General features: G+C 37.7%; 2 protein-coding genes across 3 annotated transcripts; both read right to left on the bottom strand.

The window, feature by feature from the left end:
* Positions 1–696: 696 nt before the first annotated feature.
* Positions 697–6,277, bottom strand: LOC145224111 (vacuolar fusion protein MON1 homolog A-like). The gene is made up of 10 exons (XM_080090542.1): positions 5,866–6,277; positions 5,284–5,537; positions 5,129–5,222; positions 4,745–4,859; positions 4,376–4,547; positions 4,132–4,263; positions 3,815–3,958; positions 3,347–3,461; positions 2,145–2,300; positions 697–1,003 (listed from the first exon to the last, which is right to left on the bottom strand). Exons 1-10 carry the CDS (start codon positions 6,079–6,081, stop codon positions 863–865), a joined length of 1,539 nt encoding a protein of 512 aa, XP_079946668.1. The 5' UTR covers positions 6,082–6,277; the 3' UTR covers positions 697–862.
* Positions 6,278–7,337: 1,060 nt separating this feature from the next.
* LOC145223038 (glucose-6-phosphate 1-dehydrogenase-like) lies at positions 7,338–18,018 on the bottom strand. 2 transcript variants are annotated; one of them, XM_080089330.1, is made up of 12 exons: positions 17,854–18,018; positions 14,903–14,940; positions 13,922–14,030; positions 13,231–13,448; positions 12,150–12,308; positions 10,307–10,432; positions 9,992–10,085; positions 9,461–9,677; positions 8,944–9,152; positions 8,656–8,732; positions 8,435–8,527; positions 7,338–8,062 (listed from the first exon to the last, which is right to left on the bottom strand). In XM_080089330.1, exons 1-12 carry the CDS (start codon positions 18,016–18,018, stop codon positions 7,975–7,977), a joined length of 1,593 nt encoding a protein of 530 aa, XP_079945456.1. In that variant the 3' UTR covers positions 7,338–7,974. The 2 variants fall into 2 exon arrangements, with proteins under 2 accessions (XP_079945456.1, XP_079945457.1); XM_080089331.1 differs by lacking the exon at positions 17,854–18,018 and adding an exon at positions 15,557–15,807.
* Between the last annotated feature and the right edge of the window lie 1,819 nt (positions 18,019–19,837).

Raw genomic sequence — 19,837 nt, 5'->3', positions numbered from 1 at the left:
CGCGTTCAGTGTAAACGGCTGTTATAACTACTCCAACCTTCGGCTAGTATTGTTACCTACTGTAGTTTGGCCATAAAATCGTTTTTTATATATAGAACAACTATACTTTTCGTTGGAAAAGCAACTAAACTAAATTTTGTGAACCATTGTATGAAGCACCAACCGCTCCTTGCGTCTATTCCTCAACAGAAGACGGGGCGGAAAAAGAATTGCAAAAAAATATTTTGATTAGGTTTTCCAAAAAAAATTAGGCGGTGATCACGGTATGACTGTAACATTTTGACTTTGGGCAAACCGTTTTGCTGTACGCAAGGAAGACTTCAACCTGTACTTATATGTTAAAATATTTATGGTAGTATTGAGTGGTGGAATTCACATTTTTTGTCAGTCGGTTCCATCACAAAAGTCATATTTTTCAGCCAGCTATGTTAAACAAAACAAAAAATACCACAGACAGTAACCAGTAATGCTAACCGGTTCGCTGGTCTCATAAAATTTTGCGAGACGGTTCTATAGAACCGGAGGCTGTGTTCGATAAGTTGCTCTTTGCTATAGATGAGATTTTTCCGCTCAGCGATGATAATTTGAAAGTTGAAATCGACATTGATGAGAAAAAAATGATTAAACCAAACACAGCAACAATTGAAAGGAACTTTTCGTTTGTAACAAGGATATTTTTGTACCAAAGAAGCAGTATAGACCGAAAACCATTGTATTGCACATCAATTCGCACTGGAACCCTAGTTGCAACATCACATCCACTACATTGCCTTTCCAACCTGAAGGGCCTCATGTTGTGCAAACTGAAACAAATTCGGCTAAGTGCATAGAATCAAAGATAGTAGAAATGGGTTTTGTGACGTCAAAACGTTGGAGGTCGTTGCATGAAAAGTTCATCATCATTTTGCTTCACCCAGCGCAGAAGTCGGTCAACGGCGGCTATTGCTTGCTTCTTAGTCACCAGTGGACCGAACGCGGCGTGTAGTTCAAAGCCCGATGCCACCTGCGCATGCAAAATCGGATTGAAATGTTACAGCTGTGAGTCTAAAGAGATCAGAAAACTTTTAAATTTTTATAGATTAGCAATTAAAATCGCTTTGGTCGCTAAAACCTTGGGTAAAACGAAATCATTCAGATCTAAGATTATAGTCATAATGATAATATTTTCGCCTATTCGGCACCAAATATTAACTTAATTATCACATGGTCTTCTTTTGATTATCGTATAGCGTAAGGCCGACCCAGCAGACAAATAACACAAGAAAAAGTTTAAACAAAATCTTAACCACGACACGAGGTCCAATATTTTCCCCTATCATCAAGTTTTTTACATGTACAACACTGGCAAAACTAAAGAGAGCTTATTAAGGGATACAGGAAATACATTATATTGCACAAGTTGTAACAGTCACCGTGGTCATCAGTCATCACCTTCACAAGATTCCACAAAGTTTTGATTATGGTTTGCTTTTAAAAGTGGGACGTAGCAAGTTTACCGGAAACGAATCTCAGGTTACCCTGGGGTATGAACAAATTATGCGGCGCAGCAAAGTCGACAAAATTAACATTGAATTTAGTTGACCTAAAGTTTCAAGTGTCACCCCGTGGTTCCTGATTAAAGTATTAAATTTACGCGGATTTCTCGTGTCATTTGCCCTTTTTGGCCTTTTGACTTCCAAAGAAAATGTGTGAAGCGCATTTGGAGATAGATTTAGTGGGGCGCTAAGGTATAATCAAACGTTGAACGGGTGCACCACCACAAACACAGGGGTAGCTGTACACAAAAAACTTACGTGTTCGGATTGAAGCCTGTGCGTATGTTTTCTCTTGAGAAAATGTACTTCAGTTTGCATCTTTTTGACTTGCCGTTTTTTTATGCTCATTAATCAGACCAAAAAAACGAGACGTAACTGAACGCAATTTAACGGCGTCTAACAGGTAAACAGGGATCTAATGAACGAAATGGGTCGAAAAAAGGGGAAATAAAAGTGTCTATTAAATCACACTTTAAGACGATTACGAGTAACAATAAAAGGTAAAGCCTCCATAAACGATTCGAAATTACTGACAAATATATCATCTACAATTGGTAATATTGCCTGAATTGCCCAACTTTTTTGTACATAAAATAGCTTGTCACTCACCCAGCCGAGCATAGTTTCGTGTTCTGAGATTTCATACACCAGTTTAACGGGGATATGTGGATCGTGGAGTTTGCCTCGCAAGCGCTGGTAGTGGCCAAATAATCGGGTCCGATGTTCCTCGATGGTGTAAGGAATCGAAAAGCAAGGGAACGTAAACTGTGGATGTAATATGGTATTAATTTACAACATATGGGCCCACGTACAAAAATGACGCATTTTTATGGTTTGGATTTATGATCTAGCACAGGGGTGTGCAACCTTTGTTACTGTCGGGCCAAATACAATAGCCAAAATTAGATCGCGGGCCGCACCTATGTATAACTCAAGGTGATTTTACTTTGTTGCTTACCAAATATTCTTAACTACAACTAAAATTCGCATTTGATTCTAGTCACATCGTGCCTGGTTGCAGAAAAATAGTATCGGGCGCATTAATTTGCTCAAAAATATATTAATAGTTGGACTCGTTTGTCAGTCAATTTAAAATTCAAGCGTCTCCGGCCACACAACTTTTTTTAAGGGCCGCATTTGGCCCGCGGGCCGCAGGTTACACACCCCTGATCTAGCAGAGTGATATCAGTGTTACAGTACATACAAATCCAATATATATATCCACGCTGGTTTATCTGTGGTTATTTACGAATAAACTGTTACGTTCGAGGTAGGGATGTGCCAAAACTGCAAATGTTCTGTTTGGTCGAGCACCGAGCATCTCACTTTAATGCTCGGCCGAGCACACTCGGTGCATTATGACGTCACAAAAAATTCCCTTTCTACGTTTTAGCTCTACATGGGCTCTTACGTCACCGGCGGTGTTTCATTAAGCTGTACATGCCCATAAAGTACGCGTTTTTCCACCATAGTGCATTTGAAAAATCATTCGTTTTTGTTCATAGACACACTTTAGAACACTAGTTACATATGTTAGCAGGGCATGAATATGCAAATTTAACGCTCGGGTCAGTTTGTGCAACTGCTCGGCCGAGCACCGAGCATCAAAAACAGCGATGCTCGGTACCGAGTACTCCGGTTCTGGCTCGGTTCGGCGCATCCCTAGTTCGAGGTACTGTGGATGTTTTGTTAACTGTTACGTTTGAGGTACTTATTGGGGCGTAGAGAATTTATTAGGAAGTACATTAAACGCAATTTACTTTAGGCCTTCTTGGCTGTAAACTTATGCAAAGACACAGTGACCATCTTACCTGCGATAAATTTGTGTCCTTAAAAATAAAATGTCGCAGATCGGCAACGCCAAGTTTGGAAACATTGTAAGTTGATTTTCCTAGTGACGCTTGTAAAGTTTTGATGCAGTCATGCCTAAAAACATTTTTTAAACAGTATTAAAACCTGCATTATATACTACAGAGGTCAACAAACCGCCAAACAATGACTGCCAATTGTAAGTCAAACTTTTCCCTGTCCTATGCAAACACAATACATTACACATGGCTGGAAGTAATAAGCAGTGGATGGTTTCTGTTACTCCCAGGTGAGGCCTAGCTTATTGCAGCAAAAAGAGGCCAATGTCTATCACCAAATTTATTTTGTTGCACTGAACATATAAACTACAAAATATCCTGAAGGGCTGTCTACAAAATACTGCCAGATCTGGAGTTCAATTTTTAGGACACGAAACATATGGCAAACCAGATAATTTTAAGGTGACAGACCTATTAAGTTTGTTGACCACTTTCATCCTAGATTCACTAAGTTTAAAGAAAGCATCCCTATCTGCAGAAAGCAGTAGTAAACACATATTTCTGCCATCATCCAAATATGATATGTGGGCATGAAGAAATCCATTTGGATTGAACCTGAAAAACACATAAAAACAGTTAGGGGCTAAGGTGGTAAGCACTTAATTTTGTAGAAAACCAACAAAATGTTTTAACATTTTAGAAACCAATTTGTATGTTGTGAAATTACATTGTATTTGCTGGTACCAAACAGTGAATGCAAGGTGAAAAATGAAATTGTAACTACTTACTCTGGCAGACAAATTGGTAACCATGACTCCCCGTCATTAAAAGCTGTGGATGCAGTTATAAGATTGATCAATATTAGCAAATCATTCGGTTTTAAATTGTGTTCTTTCATCCGACAAACACTCACAACCTGCCTGAAGAAAAGTACAATTTTGTTGCTATGCCGATAACATTCAAATCAATACATATTTTAATGGCATGTGACTTCAGTCAACAAACTTTTTGTTTACTCATACATTAACCTACCCTGAACACAGTAATACTGCAAATGCAAGATCATCAGTTTTGGCTTGCTGCAGTGACTGGCCAATGACGTCTCGTATACTGCCTGGTATTGGATAACATTGAATTGCTCGCAGTAAATATTGTGGATCAGAATCAAGAGAGGAGCAAAGATGGTCTAAGAACTTGTCAGTACCTGTATTAAACTTCAGGTTAAAAATATATGAGCTATTGCTGCCTGGCAAAATATCAAGTTTATAGAGCTCTTCTGGCAAATGTATTTTTATTCTGACGTTTTGACGTCCTATACAGGTCGTCTTCATCAGTGTTATTTACTGTGATGAAGACAACCTGTATAGAATTTTGGGGAACATATAACATGTAAAAGTATACCTGATAGTAGTCTTCTTAAATCAAAATTTTTCTGCTTCTCAAATATTCTGTCAAGTTGGGTTAAAGTAACGACACTTATAACTGTGTTATAAATGTACTCCAATTCTCCCATAATCTACAACAAAGTAATTGCAGGTGATGTGCTTTACCATGTGTTTAAGCGGTCAGTATTGCATGTACAACAAAAATTTAATCAACACATTGTACATTGGTTATTATAAGATATAAGAAATTAATTTGGTACAATAAAATATAAATGCATCTTGCCCATATGTTTTCAAAGAATATAGAACCCATATAATATATTTCATGAACATACATCCCATATATAATACACCCAATTCAATAGTTATCTACATTCAGAGGAGGGCAACCATAACTAACCTGTGGCACAGTGAGGGGCATTTGGCATACTGCAACAAGAACCAGAGGCATTTTAATAAGAAAAACAAACTTGTGATCCGCAGCATGAATGCTCCTAAACAACATTTTTTTAAAAATCACCTTAAATGTTATAAAAGCAAAAGCACTACACTTACCTTAAAGTATCATTTCGATCTTGTACACATGACACAAGAGCCAACATAACACCCATGACAGCAGACAATTTATCTTCACTGCCATGTCTTGAGTAGACTGGTTTTCCAGCCTCTGTAAGTATAAAGATGTGACGCTTCTGGTCTCGCCAAGATGCAGAGTTCACATACTCCGATTCTTCCTCCTCTGCGATCAACATACTGAGATGCCGTTGACGACTCAACATCTCATCTTCACTCACCTGACGTGTCAAGTCCTGCGAAAATAAATTATAAACAGCTTTTATTATACTTTCGAAACACGTCAGTATGAGTAGTATCGTCCAACACTAAATCTACATGATGCATAAATCGATCAAAAGCTTGCTTTGTATTGAATACAGCCTGAACCAGCATAGCATTTGCCTATTAAATTAACACATTTTCAAATAAAGGAGCAAATACATGGCAATTGCTTGGTCTATAGTTTGTGCACACAAAACTGGTTGACACTATAGCAGTAAAGCATGTTGCTGGTTGAGACAATTTAAATGCAAGTTTTGTATTCACACTTGTCTATTATAAACACAGGGTAGCTATACTTACAGGAGGAGGTGGTGGCTGTGGAGTCTTAAAATGATCATCCAGGAGTGCAAGAGATTCCGCTGATGTGTTGGCTTCTTCAGGCAATATCAACTCTTTCTCCTCCAAAGTCACATTGGACAACTCTTCTGACAAGGGTTTATCATGGTTTTCTTGCTTTACCTCTTCTGTATTTTGTGTCACTTCGCTTAAAGCACTGCTTATTTCAGAGTTTGACATAATTTGTTTGTCATGCTACTATTAGTCTTATGCAAGGTTTAGAACTAACAAAGCTACACTAGATACACAACTAGCAATGTTATACCCGTCTTACAAGCTGCAATAACATGCAGTAGCTAGGAGGTAAAACTGGGGTAAAGAGGTATGAAGATGAGCACTGATCCGTAGTCCACACAACACATAACATAACAGTTCTGCGACTGCCCTGCCAAATCATTTACCTGTTGACTCAGAAAGTGTCAAACTGTCTTATGTTGCAGTTTATAACAAATAGGAAATACACCTTATGAGTGGTAAATATTGTTTATCCACAACCCACACGTTTTTGGTTTTAAATACACATATAATATCAAGGCATTCAAATCGCACAGAATAAAAAATACTATTTTGATGACTGTTACATGAACGAATGTGAAAAAAACTGTATTTTTTGATGTGCATTCTATGGATTTTGTGTAAAAAGATGTAGGTTTTAATCAGGGAGTCGAACCGCTTGTCATATGGGTTCAGGTTCACTTGGTTTTGTTTTTAATGGTTCGGGTTCGGTTCCGGTTTTTAATAATGTATATTTTCGGGTTCGGGTTTTGTTCCGGTTTGGGCAAATTATACGGTCTGAACCGGTTTGCGGTTTTAAACCGATTCAAATTTTATTCGTGTTAATTTAAGTCTACCCATCATCTACCTGGCCTTATCAAACTCCAAAAGAATTTTGCCCGTGCACTGTTATTTTTGACACGCCGTATAGGTTATCTCGTGTATTCTTCAGTGCGCTTTTTTTTAAATATCGCAAAATATAAAACAAACTGCATTTTCTCCTGGTTCGGTTCCGGTCCAACGCCAAACAAAGTATGGGGTTCAACTCCGGTTCGGGTTTTTAGAAAATCGTAATTAGCGATTCGGGTTGGGTTCGGGTTTAATGAAACTAACCGCTCAAACCGGTTCGCGGGTTCGGGTTCAGTTCCGGTTCGACTCCCTGGTTTTAATCAAATTAATCAGACTACCACTTGGTATTCTATGGTAAAATGTCTTCTAATATGCAAAAGTGCACCTAAAATATTTTTGTTTTCGCCTCACAAATTTCTTCATTAACTTCTAAAAGCTTTTCTTGTTGATCACTGCCTTCTTGCTTAATAAATAAGTCGGCAAAAAACTCATTTCACTTGTTGAACAATTTGACTCTCAAGTTTATCATATTTAGACTAAAGTATGTGCCTTCTTATACCAAACTACATAGACATTAGAACAACCAAGCGTCATAACGTTTATAACTTGTTCTCTTTTTTTACCAAAACGCTTGCGCTTTACTGTACAGAAGTGCAAATCGAGATTTAGGGCGCTTAACAACACAAATATTTGAAAGAATATTATATATATATATATACGTATTGTAAAGTTGATAGAGTTCAAAACTTAACCATATTGGCGTGCTAAAGTTGCACGGTGCAAGAGCGAAAAATAGACAATTTTACCAAAGACTTGACAAAAATATGTTTTACAACCAAATATGACGAGTTTCGTAGAAATTATTAAATGTGTAAAATTGCAACGCGGCAATACAGACTAAACGCAAGGAACGTGTAATGCACATTTTTTTACAAAAAAAGGTTACTAAGAGAAGTTGCATACATAGCGTAGATAAATGAACCTGGTGTAATATGTACACAAAAATAGCAAGCATATTTAATGTAAATCCCTTTTTAAAGTAATCTTTTTCCATCAATTAAGATTTGGTTCCCAAAAGGCGACATTATCAATGTAGTAAAGAAAAAATGTACCGTTTGAATACAATTTTTGTGGTATTATTTTGTGACGCAGTGCTTAGTTAGTAAAGTTGTTGTGAATATTGATATGGTAAACTGCAACGGTTCGGATAGTCTGTCCAGGTGTTGCGCCTCACAGGTTCGGATTAACCCACTTGTAAGTTGAAGAATAATGAAAGCCGGCATTCTTTACAAAGTCGTCCGCCTCGACTGGACCACGTCTATACGACAATACAGTACAAGGAAATTTAGTTATAGGTTGTTATGTAACACCAACAGTAACCAGATGTAGTATAATCTTTAGATACGGGAATTTTTTTATGCTGATCCGACAAGACGTTTGACGTCGTACCTTCAACTGTCAATGGGTCCTTAAGTCTTATTGTTGCACAAACAAGCCCAGTCCACTGAACTTATTTACATTAATCTTTACAATTTTAAAAACGGTTGGTTCAGGATGGACACAAGTGTCTTTAAGAAACGAAATTAAAGCGATGTTGCAACTGAAGTTGTGAGACAAATGTATTGGTGTCTATGAATGACAAACAACAATAAACGCAGAGTGTTCGGGAAAAGCTTCCGAGATCACTTACGTTCCGAACTTGTATGGAATCGGTTTCACTTTTTCTCCCTCTATCTGGTGAAGTACTGGAGTAAAAATTCGCCAAGCCTCCGATAGTTCGTCGCTGTTGAATTAATGAAAATCAAATTTCAAAATTAAAAAAATGAGTTTTTCCCGATTTTTTGAAATGCGGTAATCTGACAAAGTTTAATTCGGCAATCGAATACATTAACATATCTTTACAACACAAACCTTCTGACGAAGTTGAGTTGAGATCCAGTAAAAACGTCCAGTATGAGGCGCTCGTAAGCGTCAGGCATCTTCACGTCCTAAAAAAACAAAGTATTAGCGTTAAGGGCAGTGGATCTATAACTGGTATGCTGAATTAAATTTTTGTGGTCTAATCGAAAAGCTCAAAAATAGGTCACACTTATTTGGTCACTTTTTCGAAGATGAGAACAAAATTCTAGTATTTTCAATCATACAAAACTAACTATAAAAGAGTCCTTTAAAGAGACTAAAATTGACTAAAAAACCTACTTTGTATCTCATGTTATAACTTAGATCCATTTCGGTCTCAATTGGTTCAACGTTCATTCCTGGCGTTTTCGTCATCATCTTGCAATAGACGGCCTCGTTCGGCTGGACACGCATCACCAGTTCGTTACGCTTCACTACACCGGGCGTAAAGATGTCGCCGGGGACTTCCCTAAACTGCACCCTGACTTCTGCCTTTCTCTCGTTAAGTGCTAAAACACAAACGTTACAGTTCAGAAATTTGTTACGTTAGTCGTTCACATTATGATATAGAGTGGAAAATATATGTAAGAATTTGTGACATTTTAATAAACTCAAAATTAGGATATAAAATTAAAATAATAGATAACGATTAGAACATTGAACAAATAAACTAAAATACACAGTGAACTTAACAGAATATATTAAGACTTTGGCGTGAAAAAAATGTTTTGCACATTTAGGATAAGTACCACTTTTTAAATATTTTTAAATTTTACATTTTTTGTCCACAAAAAGCATGCAATAAAAAATCCCATACCTTTGCCGCATTTCAGAATGAAAGGAACACCGTCCCAGCGCTCGTTGCTGATGTTGAAACGCGCTAAAGCAAAAGTCGGGGTCACCGAGCCCTTGGGAACAGTGGCGTCGTCCAGATAACCTTCTTTAGCCTCGCCCTCACCTTCGGGGTCACCCACATACTGTCCTAGCACCATGTCGTCCAGGGTAAGTGGTTTAATACATTTAAGCACTTTCACCTGTGGAGAAATACCGTGGTTGCCTGTTGACATCATAATAGTTTAGGACTTCTCAACTATTTTACTCCAATGCCTACTTTATACCGTTTTAAACATTGGATCCTGCAAACGTTTATTCTGATGTTACTGTATGATTAAGTTTGTACCAACCACCTAATTGAACAAATGCCTGGTTGAAAAACACCTGACGAGTCATTTGGCATATTGGGTCGCCAGGAGATATAGAAACACTTGTGGACACTAGAGTAGCTGTAATGCTGAGTTCATAACATTATATTCTTCTGTGGTGCAGTAATAGTCACATATCAACCCACCTTTTCGTCGCGAATATCGTCGGCATTGTTACTGACGGGTTTTTCCATCGCGGTGAGCGAAAGAACTTGGAACAAGTGGTTCTGCATCACATCTCTACGCACAAAATACACACCAACCTTATTAACACGCAACGAAAGCTCGACGAAAATACACAGCAATCGACATAATACACAGCAACTTATTAAATGAAAGCCAGGCAGTCCAATAAGGCCAATACGATTTTTCACGTTACGTATTGCAATTAATAGTGCACATTTCTACATGAAACATCAATTTTAGCCGCTGTCGGCATGTGAAAGAAAGGATGTACCCACCTGATGATGCCGAACTGATCGAAGTATCCTCCCCTGCCTTTTGTCCCGAAAGGCTCTTTAAAAGTAATCATCACGCTGGCAATATTGTTACGATCCCAAATGGGCCCGAACAGACGGTTGGCGAATCTACATGCAAACGCTCAGTTATTTGAAATCTACATTTGATTGTATCGATTATTATATTTTACCGATAATTATCGGTCATCGTGAAATCTAATACTGGATGCGATGCGAAGGTACAAAAGAAATCAAGAAATTAAAGCGCTTGTTCTACTAATTAACTCTTCGACAATATGGCTGGTCTAGGCAAACGTAATGCTTTATCGATTCCATGTTAATTGATGATGGATAAACTGAAAGGCCCTTGGCAAAAGTAAAATGCTAACTAGAAGGGTGGCTTAGCACATTTTGTCGTTGCATTTACACTATAACCTATTTTAAAACATAAATATATTTCCCATGCCTTTTTTGTATTTGGTCCCATATTAGCCATAGTGTTTTATAACCTTAGTTGTTTCTGCAGGCAGAAACTTATGGGTCCCCACACATGTAAAGTTAAAAATAGTGCATTTCAAGAGATAGCCATAGTCCACATGCTACCCAAATTTTAGCCAATTCCAACACTGTTTAATAAACTTACCCATTTTAGGGGGCTAGTAGGGTAACTAATGGGATGTGACACTAAACTAAAAAAATATGAAACCTCAATGACTCAATCAATAGCACTGCAAAATTTCAGCCCAATCGGCTAATGTTTAAAATTTCGACCACTAGAGGTGTTTTGAGCAACAACCGTTAATGCTTCTGATGTCACCCCCTAACTGCCATGGAGCAAAAATGTCCACCAAGCAACCCACCAACAAGTAACATACAACTAGTTGCCCTTGTAACACTATTGCGCCACAGAATTATTTCGTTTGTGGTGCCCATTAACATACAAACAAGTTTTACACTTTGGGGGCTTGTGGGGTAAATGTTGGGGCTACAGGGTTGAACACAACAATCGACACCTATAAATGTCATACTCTACAAGCTATCCAAATTTCAGCCAATTCCGACATTGTTTACAAACTCACCCATTTTAGGTGGCTAGCGGGGTAAATACTAGGGGTTATCAGGACAAACAAAGTGGGAAGCATATCTACATACCTACATCTACCATCTGTGTAAGTTTCAGCCAAATTAATCAAACATTTGATGGCAAAAGCAGGCGGACAAACTTTGGGGAAAAATACCCATTTTAGGGGGCTAGCGGGGTAAATATTAGGGTAATCAACAAAAACAAAGTGGGATGCACATCTACATACCTATATCTACCATCTTTAAACATTTCATCCAAATCCATTAAACATTTGATGGAAAAACGGGTCGGACAAACTTTAGGCAGAAAACAACCCATTTTAGGGGGCTACCGGGGTAAATATTGGGGTAATCAACAAAAACAAAGTGGGATGCACATCTACATACCTATATCTACCATCTGTGAAAATTTCATCCAAATCCATCAAACATTAAATGGAAAAACGGGTCGGACAAACTTTGGGAAGAAAAACAAAAAAGAAAAAAACAAAAAACAAATTCGAGTAAAATCAATATGTGACCCCTTCAGGGAAGGGGACCTATAATAAGAAACAGAAACATATTCTTGTCAGAATCTTAAAAAAATGTGAATTGTGAACCAAAAATATCTGTTGTTGTTTTGTGGGACAAAACGGTGGTTATTGTTGCAGTTTTTTTTTTTCGAAAAAGCTAATTTACAAATATACTAGAGACATTTTAATATTGCCGTATAGGTTTAGGGCGTTGCGCTAAGCCCCTCACATCACTATGCTTATTTGTATACCTAAGTACTAGCAGGTTTTGAACCATTTCTTTTCCCAAGTAGTGGTCGATTCTGTAAAGCTGGTCCTCTCGGAATAAACCAGCTAGGTGGTTGGAAAGCTCTGCGCTGGAGTCGAAATCCCGGCCAAACGGTTTCTCCACAATCACTCTGTTCCATCCACTGTAAAAAAAAAACATTAGTTAAGTTCAAATATATCGAGTTTCTGTTACTCGGAGTTGTATAGTTTCGGTAAAGGCCTTTGGTTCTTGAAAATATGAAAACCAATTATGCGAAATCAAACCACAGCGATAGAGTAGGAGGTATGCGTGGTTCGTGTATGTCAGATCAAAGTACAAACCATTGCTATGTAATGTGATGGACCAAAAACGGAAAACTCATATTTCACCCATTGCTACAAGTACATACTATTCTTTTCTATATTATTATTGACTGAAAAGGCAATGAATTGTTGCATAGCCTGACTTTTACCAGAGAAATTGCAAATTAAATACAATATATGGCAAACGGCGATCGGTGTTGTCAGCACCAGCGCTCTAAACCGGTGGTGGGGTTCCATACTGACATTTTAGGTGGCCCACACAATATAAGTGCACTTACTAAAGACGACCTAAAAAGTTAGGTCAAAATGCGACTTGTAAATTATTTTATATCACATCTCGAAATTTGTTTTGAAGACACACGTTTCAAGGCAAAATGCGTGTGATATATGCTTACTTTATCCTTACTCATAAATGGAATATTCTTTGAAATGGGTTTGTGGTCCAGAGCCTAAAACGAGTTGAGAACCACTGATCTATACTTTAGTTATAAATTAAATCAGGCTTTAATTTGGAACATTATAACTAGGCAGAGTTCGATTTTTTGCAACTATTTTGTAGTGATTGTACACAGGTTTTTTTTTAAGGTTTGGTTTGGGTGACCGCTAAGTAGTTTTAACAGACTGCAAGTGTTTCATTTAAATACCAAAAAATAGCCATATTTGCTTAAACGAATTATTTATTAGGCTACTGGCAAATTTTGGGAAACCGCTGGAGAAATTTGGAGAAATCAAAACACCTTAAAAAACACTGATTGTACATACCATTTCGACATACAGGCGTCATGAATGTTTCTGGTGACGTCGGCGAAGACAGTCGGAGGGAGCGCCAGGTAGAAAACCCTGTTGGCATTACAGCCGTTAGGGAGACCCAGTATCTCCTTGTTAAGTTTTTCGAAGGCTGATTTGTCGGTGTACGAACCTTGCACGTAGCTCATGCTGTCGAAAAACTTATTCGCTTTGGCCTTTTCCGAATCTTTGAGCTGCAATTAGAATTGTTCAGGAAAATGCAACTCAAACTTTGAGAAAAATGTTACTTAAAACAAAAAAAAATTGGGAAAAATCTGTATGTTATATACGGTTTTGAAACTGGCATATAAAACAAAATTTCGCTATTTTGCAGCATGTACGCAGTTTTAATTTTTGTAGCTTAGCTTGCAATGGAATTTAAAATTTAAATGCAAATTTCCAAAAATAATCTAAAAAACAAACGAGTTTCTGTGGTTAATAAATATTCCATAGGGCAAAAACCACACTTGTATACACTTCTGCATAGGGAAGTACGCCGGCGCTTTTAAACATAACCACAACAAGTGCATTAACTGTTGAGCAATCAGCAACACAATTTGTTGCACTTTTTAAGTAAACAACAATGGACAAAGTGCAAACATACGCTATCAGGTATAGCGGATGCCAAATTGTTCACGAGTCACAAAACAAATGAACAGGGTTATACCTTCATGAACGGTTCCGTTTTCTCTCGTAAATTCTGCACCGTCATCTTCGAGCGGGCATAGCCAACAAAACGAATGTTGCTGGGCAGAAGATCGTCCCTGAACAGCCACCTGCAACAAGGTCGAACATGTTCAGTTGGACGCTTGGAAAGTCGATGTAACTGGACACAACACACTGCTGTACATAAAGTGGTTTGTTAGGTAATGATTTGTTCCGTTTCTTGCGCACGGTTAGTATACGATGCACAACTGAACAAATACTATATATGACGTCATTACTACAAAATTGCGTCATTAGGGAAAACATGTCGTGGTTTGAGATGCTTACCATAGAAATTAAAATGATTTTTTTGTCACATTTCCAGAGCGATTTGCGCGTATGCATTATTGATAAAGGTCAAAAGCATATGTACAGTATTTGCTCTTCGCTTTACAAGATACTGAAATCGGTTGACAAGTGTACAGGCAAAATATCCCTAGCATGGCAAATACCCATAAGCAAAAGGCCAAATACGTCTGCTACAAGGCCAATGTACATGGAATGCTTGTTGAGGTAGATCAGTAGCGGTAAAGATTGACCGCAGTTTACAAGTGCACATTTCATAAAAACATGCACAAAACCCGTGGTCTACTCGAGAGGAACGTCAAGCACGTGGTAAGCACCTGTGGGTTGCGGCATGGTCGACGCATGATCGCCGCGTGATCGGAAAATTACTACTCGTTTGATCAACAACAACCCAGACAAACGACGAGTTTGCAAATACGACATCACAGTAAAATTTTGCAATATGATCTCGGCACTATTTCATCATTTTTCAAACTTTACTTTTCAAAAGTAAATTTTGACGGTAAGGATTTGTTTTGTAAAAGATCGGGATTATTACCAAATTTTGTTGCCATGATTTGTTTTTAAATTTCTTCACCTTTTAATGAAAATGCAGGTTTAGCAATAAACTTTGGTCTAAACAACAAGAGATACTTACCATAGTGTAGGAATGATCTTCTTCTTGGCGAGGTCGCCCTAAACAAAACAAAACGCAAGTGAATTTGTGTTGTGATAAAGCGAAAGCTAGTCCCTTCGATTGTTCCATGAATCGCGTACACACCGGATGGTATTACCAAGGATTGTACAAAAAACAATGGTTTGGTATTATTACATCGTATATGTTACAGTTTTTGCGCAATATTGTCTTTTGGTTATCCAGTTACATAAAGAAAAATTTCGCCCCTGCTGAGGTCATAGTGACTCATCAAAAAACGTTTACCGAAAGAACTTATTATCCAGTTTTAACGGTAAGAAGTAATGTCCAAAGGGCTGTAAGCTGCCAGTAACAGTACCAAATGTCGCTGAATACATATATAATTTGCAATGGACACGACGTAATGTCATGATTATTACAAGAAAACAACCTACAAAAAGCACAACCGGAACCAACAAAACGTAGCCTAAATCAATACTACAGTTCTTCTGCCTGTTTCAATATCAGATTTATTGTTGTTTCAATTTAATCTTATTTTATCATTTAGTTTCTCTTTGTTCGAACAAGAGCTAAGAAACAAACGCCTGCTTCCCAACTTCAACACTAATTTTTACAGAATATATGTATTACAGTTTAAAACTGAAGAAAAATTCCTACCGATGCGCCACACAGGACAACTACGTCCGAAACATCAGTGCTGAGTTCGTAATTGTTATTGTTTGTCATACAAGTCTTGCAAGCAGGCAAGTGTTCATTGAGTAGGACAGTTTTACATGAGAGGCAAGTTGTGACGTCTTCTTGCCGGGAAATCCCCATACCCACGAGTTCCAAAACTCCTCAAGGCGGGCAAACCAGTAGCTTAATGGTTTAATAAACTCAACTAATATACATGTACAGTTTTCTGCGCTATAGTGACATTAAACGCCAAAAAAGTAAGTTAATAAACTAGATGCGAGTTAAGACGGTGTTTTAAAATCTTCAACCAGTACGCAACTATAATAATCAAACTTTTTAGGGCGTACTATTGAAAATCGGTCATTAGCTTCAAGATTCATATTACATGGATTAACTTTTTCCTTATTAAAAAGCACACGTGGTCAGATTCCAAGGCGCACCGTTTGAAAAACACTGAGTTAAGAAAACAACTGACATATCTTCTTATTTTTGCGGTGTTCACAACCTAAAAGAAACTTTCATTAACTGCACCATAAGAGAAACTAGCAAGGTGCTCTTTTTGTCAAATCAACACTTGGTCATTTGGCAGCGCTGTTCACTTATGTTCAGAACACGACATTTCAATTAACATTCAGCACGCTGGGCCTAGCTCTGTCCTTTAAATCAGATCGTTATTTACCACACGTTAACACATCTTAATCATGCTGAACGTTTTATAATTCTCTTGCGCATGAACTGTTACGTAACAATCGTCCTGAGAGCTTTGTGATGCTAACAATGTACAAGGCACTGGCAATTGGAAAAATCAATCGCGTGTTACACAAGTGCATTCTCTAGTTAATTTTCTATAGCCTCATGGTCTCGCTATGTGCAACTACGCCGAAATCATTTTTCCTGTTACATAAAGGCTACATAGCTGCCGTAGTGCCCCGAAGGTCATGTATAAACGCAATCTATTCTACAAAGGAAATAGCTACAAAGACTGGAGCCGCACACTACACACGTGTTGATCTGAGAACCGACGGACGGTAGACCGACTGGTGTTAACAGTGCGCTTCGCTTTTGAGCCTGTGACAAACCACGTGACCCACATGGGACGCGCGTCATGAAAAGAAATCGGCGCATTTCTGCCACCTCCCGTTGCTCATTGCTGCCCAAAGCGCGTTTGCCTAAATTGAACTAGGGATCAGGTTGGCTTGTTACTTAGGGCGGACGTAATATGATATCGACGTCCTGGGCGGGACTATTGAGTAACAAAAAGGGAATTTCACACTATGTAGAGTTGTTTTATGTTTACTTCAGTAATTGGTATAACGTTGCAGAGCGAAAATGTGTAAAATGCAGATTAAGTTGAATTGCCACACAAACGTTTAATATCAATATTCCAGGATTAGAATTTGTTAGTTACAACCTGCGATGATTTATTTCGGAAATACATTTTTTACATGGACATTTTTCTCTGTTGAAAAACTGGTCATTTGCTTGATATGGGCATAAAACTTAACGTCAAAGCGTTAAAAACATATCTGGCGTAATACAATAGCGGAAAAGGCAGAGGACCATAGCAGCTGCGTTGTACATTTGCGGTTGTAACAAAAAAGTGACCTAAACCGGTTAAAAGACAAAGATATTTTGTAAACTGGAATGGAGATTTAACACCGACGTGCGTTGCGTTTTTCGAGCAATTGATTTTTTTCTTGTGCTGCAAATTCGTTTTATTGCACACAAGACGATACTTGAAAAGTGTGACAGTTTGTAGAAAACGCCCCCAGTATTATTTTTGTACCAACATCTACAAATAGAAACTCTATGTCATTTTCATTGGCCCATTGCCCACTTGCATTCATCCTGTACAAGAACATGACACTGCATGACTTGCAAAATTAAGGTAGGTTAATTATTATTTGTGTCTAGTCATTTCAGTTTGTACTTCTGGGGGAAAGTCAATGAATGGTGTTTGCAAACCAGTATGGTCGTTGTGGTAAGTTATATTTGCTCAGTAAAAAACAAACATTGGGACATCCTATGTATGGAGACACCTTAGGTAGCAACACTGAAGGTCAATTGAAAGTTGTTTCAAAATTTCACAATGAAAATGTTTTTAAAAATTTGTTGATCAATGGATCAGATTTGTCATACTGTATTACTTGTGATGATATACTTTTCACAAGTTTTCCAAATATATATTTCTATACATACAGTTTATTCCTACTGTTAATAATAAGTAAAAACATTTCATAATACTCATAAATAGTTATTTCACATTAAGGTTTACTTACAGAAGCACCAAGGATGACAAAAACATCGCTCTGTCCCACTAACTCCTTTGTAAGAGCTCGTTTGAATCTGGCCAACAGATCCATTTTCTGCTGGCCAGGTGCATTTTTGACATCTGGGTATGACATGTTGATAATAGATGGATAGTACCTGTTGCTTTTATTCATTTAAACTACAAGCTGCCTGGTTTATGAAAACAAAAAATAAAATATATATGGAACATTAGATACAAATAATGTCTCTTACAATTATTTACCACTTTCTCCATCATGTTAGCTATGTTTGCAAGCACATGGATGCAATCGAAATCTGACATCACATATACAATGGAATTGTATGCCTACAGCCAGTGGTGGGATTCAAATTTTTGTCAGCCCGTTCTATCACAAAAGTCATATATTTCAGCTGGTTCTGTTACAAAAAGTCCATTGACAAAAAAGTTCCTACACATAACACACAATTGAACACTTCATATCTAACACCCCTGCTTCATCCCAGTTTCTCGTCAACACATTCACTTGCATACAGTATATTATAAAGGGAATATAAGTCCATCATTATCCAGCTAACCAAAGGAAGTGATTACATTAGGCTCTACAGGCATCAATAATTGCACAGTATCTAGCACTTCCTGGTAACATACCAGACACAACATGGCCAGCATAATCTTTCATTCCTTTACCATTAGTGACATTCATTAAAACTATGACAAAAAACATATACACAGTGAAGTTATGCAGCCATGCCATAGTTTTACATGTATTGTATTCAAATTCTTAAATGTAAGCATGTTATATCATTTGATTTTGTATCAGTTTTATCAAATGCATGTGCATCATTTGTCGGTTTTAAGGTACAGTACAAAACTTTTTTAAAATGCATACATATTATATTTTTTTGTGCAGATTAAATCTTCTTTTTTATTTACACAAACAGTATAAATTCACAGCAATCAATAAACTGCAAACAAAGCTCAATCATAACGAATATCAATACAAAAAATTGATGATACTATCAGCCGACATTAATCAGCAATGAAAAATGACTCAACAATACAAAATGCATACAAATTTAAACATTTTAAATGTGCGTTATTTCAGCAACAGCCCTACTGCAAAGTGAAAATGACAGCATACATTTTGTACACGTTGCCCTCAAGCCTACCACACTGTTAAACACATCTTTTTGTGGATTTACCCCTCATACAAACTAATTTTAAGTAAGGCACATTTATCTACATATATGACGTGCAAATAAAATATGGTATACTTCAGGGAAAAGAATATTGTATATTATACACAATCTAAAAAACGTGGTTGCAGTCGCACTGAAACAATACATCTAACTTTTCTAGGGCGCTTTTCACTAACTTTTCTAGGGTGCTGCAAGCATGAAGACGTATCAGATTTGTGCACCATCTGACTGAGCATAGCTAAGCTTCGCGGGCTTGGATTGGACACAAGAACACTTTACCAAAAGAGTGCCCGTTTTGAGCCTTACCTTTGTTGGGTGAATGGGTTTATTCACCTGGAAAAGATGCAATATATGTCAAGCGTGTCTCTGCACTGACAGCTTTTCTCAAGACAAAAGTGGTACGTTTTATAACTAAGTTTTTATTTAGTTAAAACTACTTGTCCAAAGTCACTCCAAATTCCAAAACAAACGCGCCCAGAACTTTGTTTACTTTCTCTTTGCCGGAAATCTCGCTTCTGATTGGTCGATCATTTGTAGTCAAACTTTTAACAATGACACAGCAATTCTTGAGGTCGAATTCGAGGGCCTCGTCCCCAAACACGTTGATGTGGCAGTTTAACCAACTGACAAGTCACGCAAATAAGGCCAGTTATCTATTGACAATGCTATGCCTTGCCATTGGCAAACAAAGTGGATATAAAATGATGAAAAACTAATTCAGCCATGGCAGGTGTTATGCCGGGCGAACGTAAACCGCGCTGCGAAACCAATCGACTGGAAAATTGTAGGTTG

Source organism: Phallusia mammillata, chromosome 4 (assembly GCF_965637545.1).
Source record: "Phallusia mammillata chromosome 4, kaPhaMamm4.hap1.1, whole genome shotgun sequence".
Classification (NCBI taxonomy): domain Eukaryota; kingdom Metazoa; phylum Chordata; class Ascidiacea; order Phlebobranchia; family Ascidiidae; genus Phallusia; species Phallusia mammillata.
This window is presented reverse-complemented; position numbering and strand designations above follow the sequence as displayed.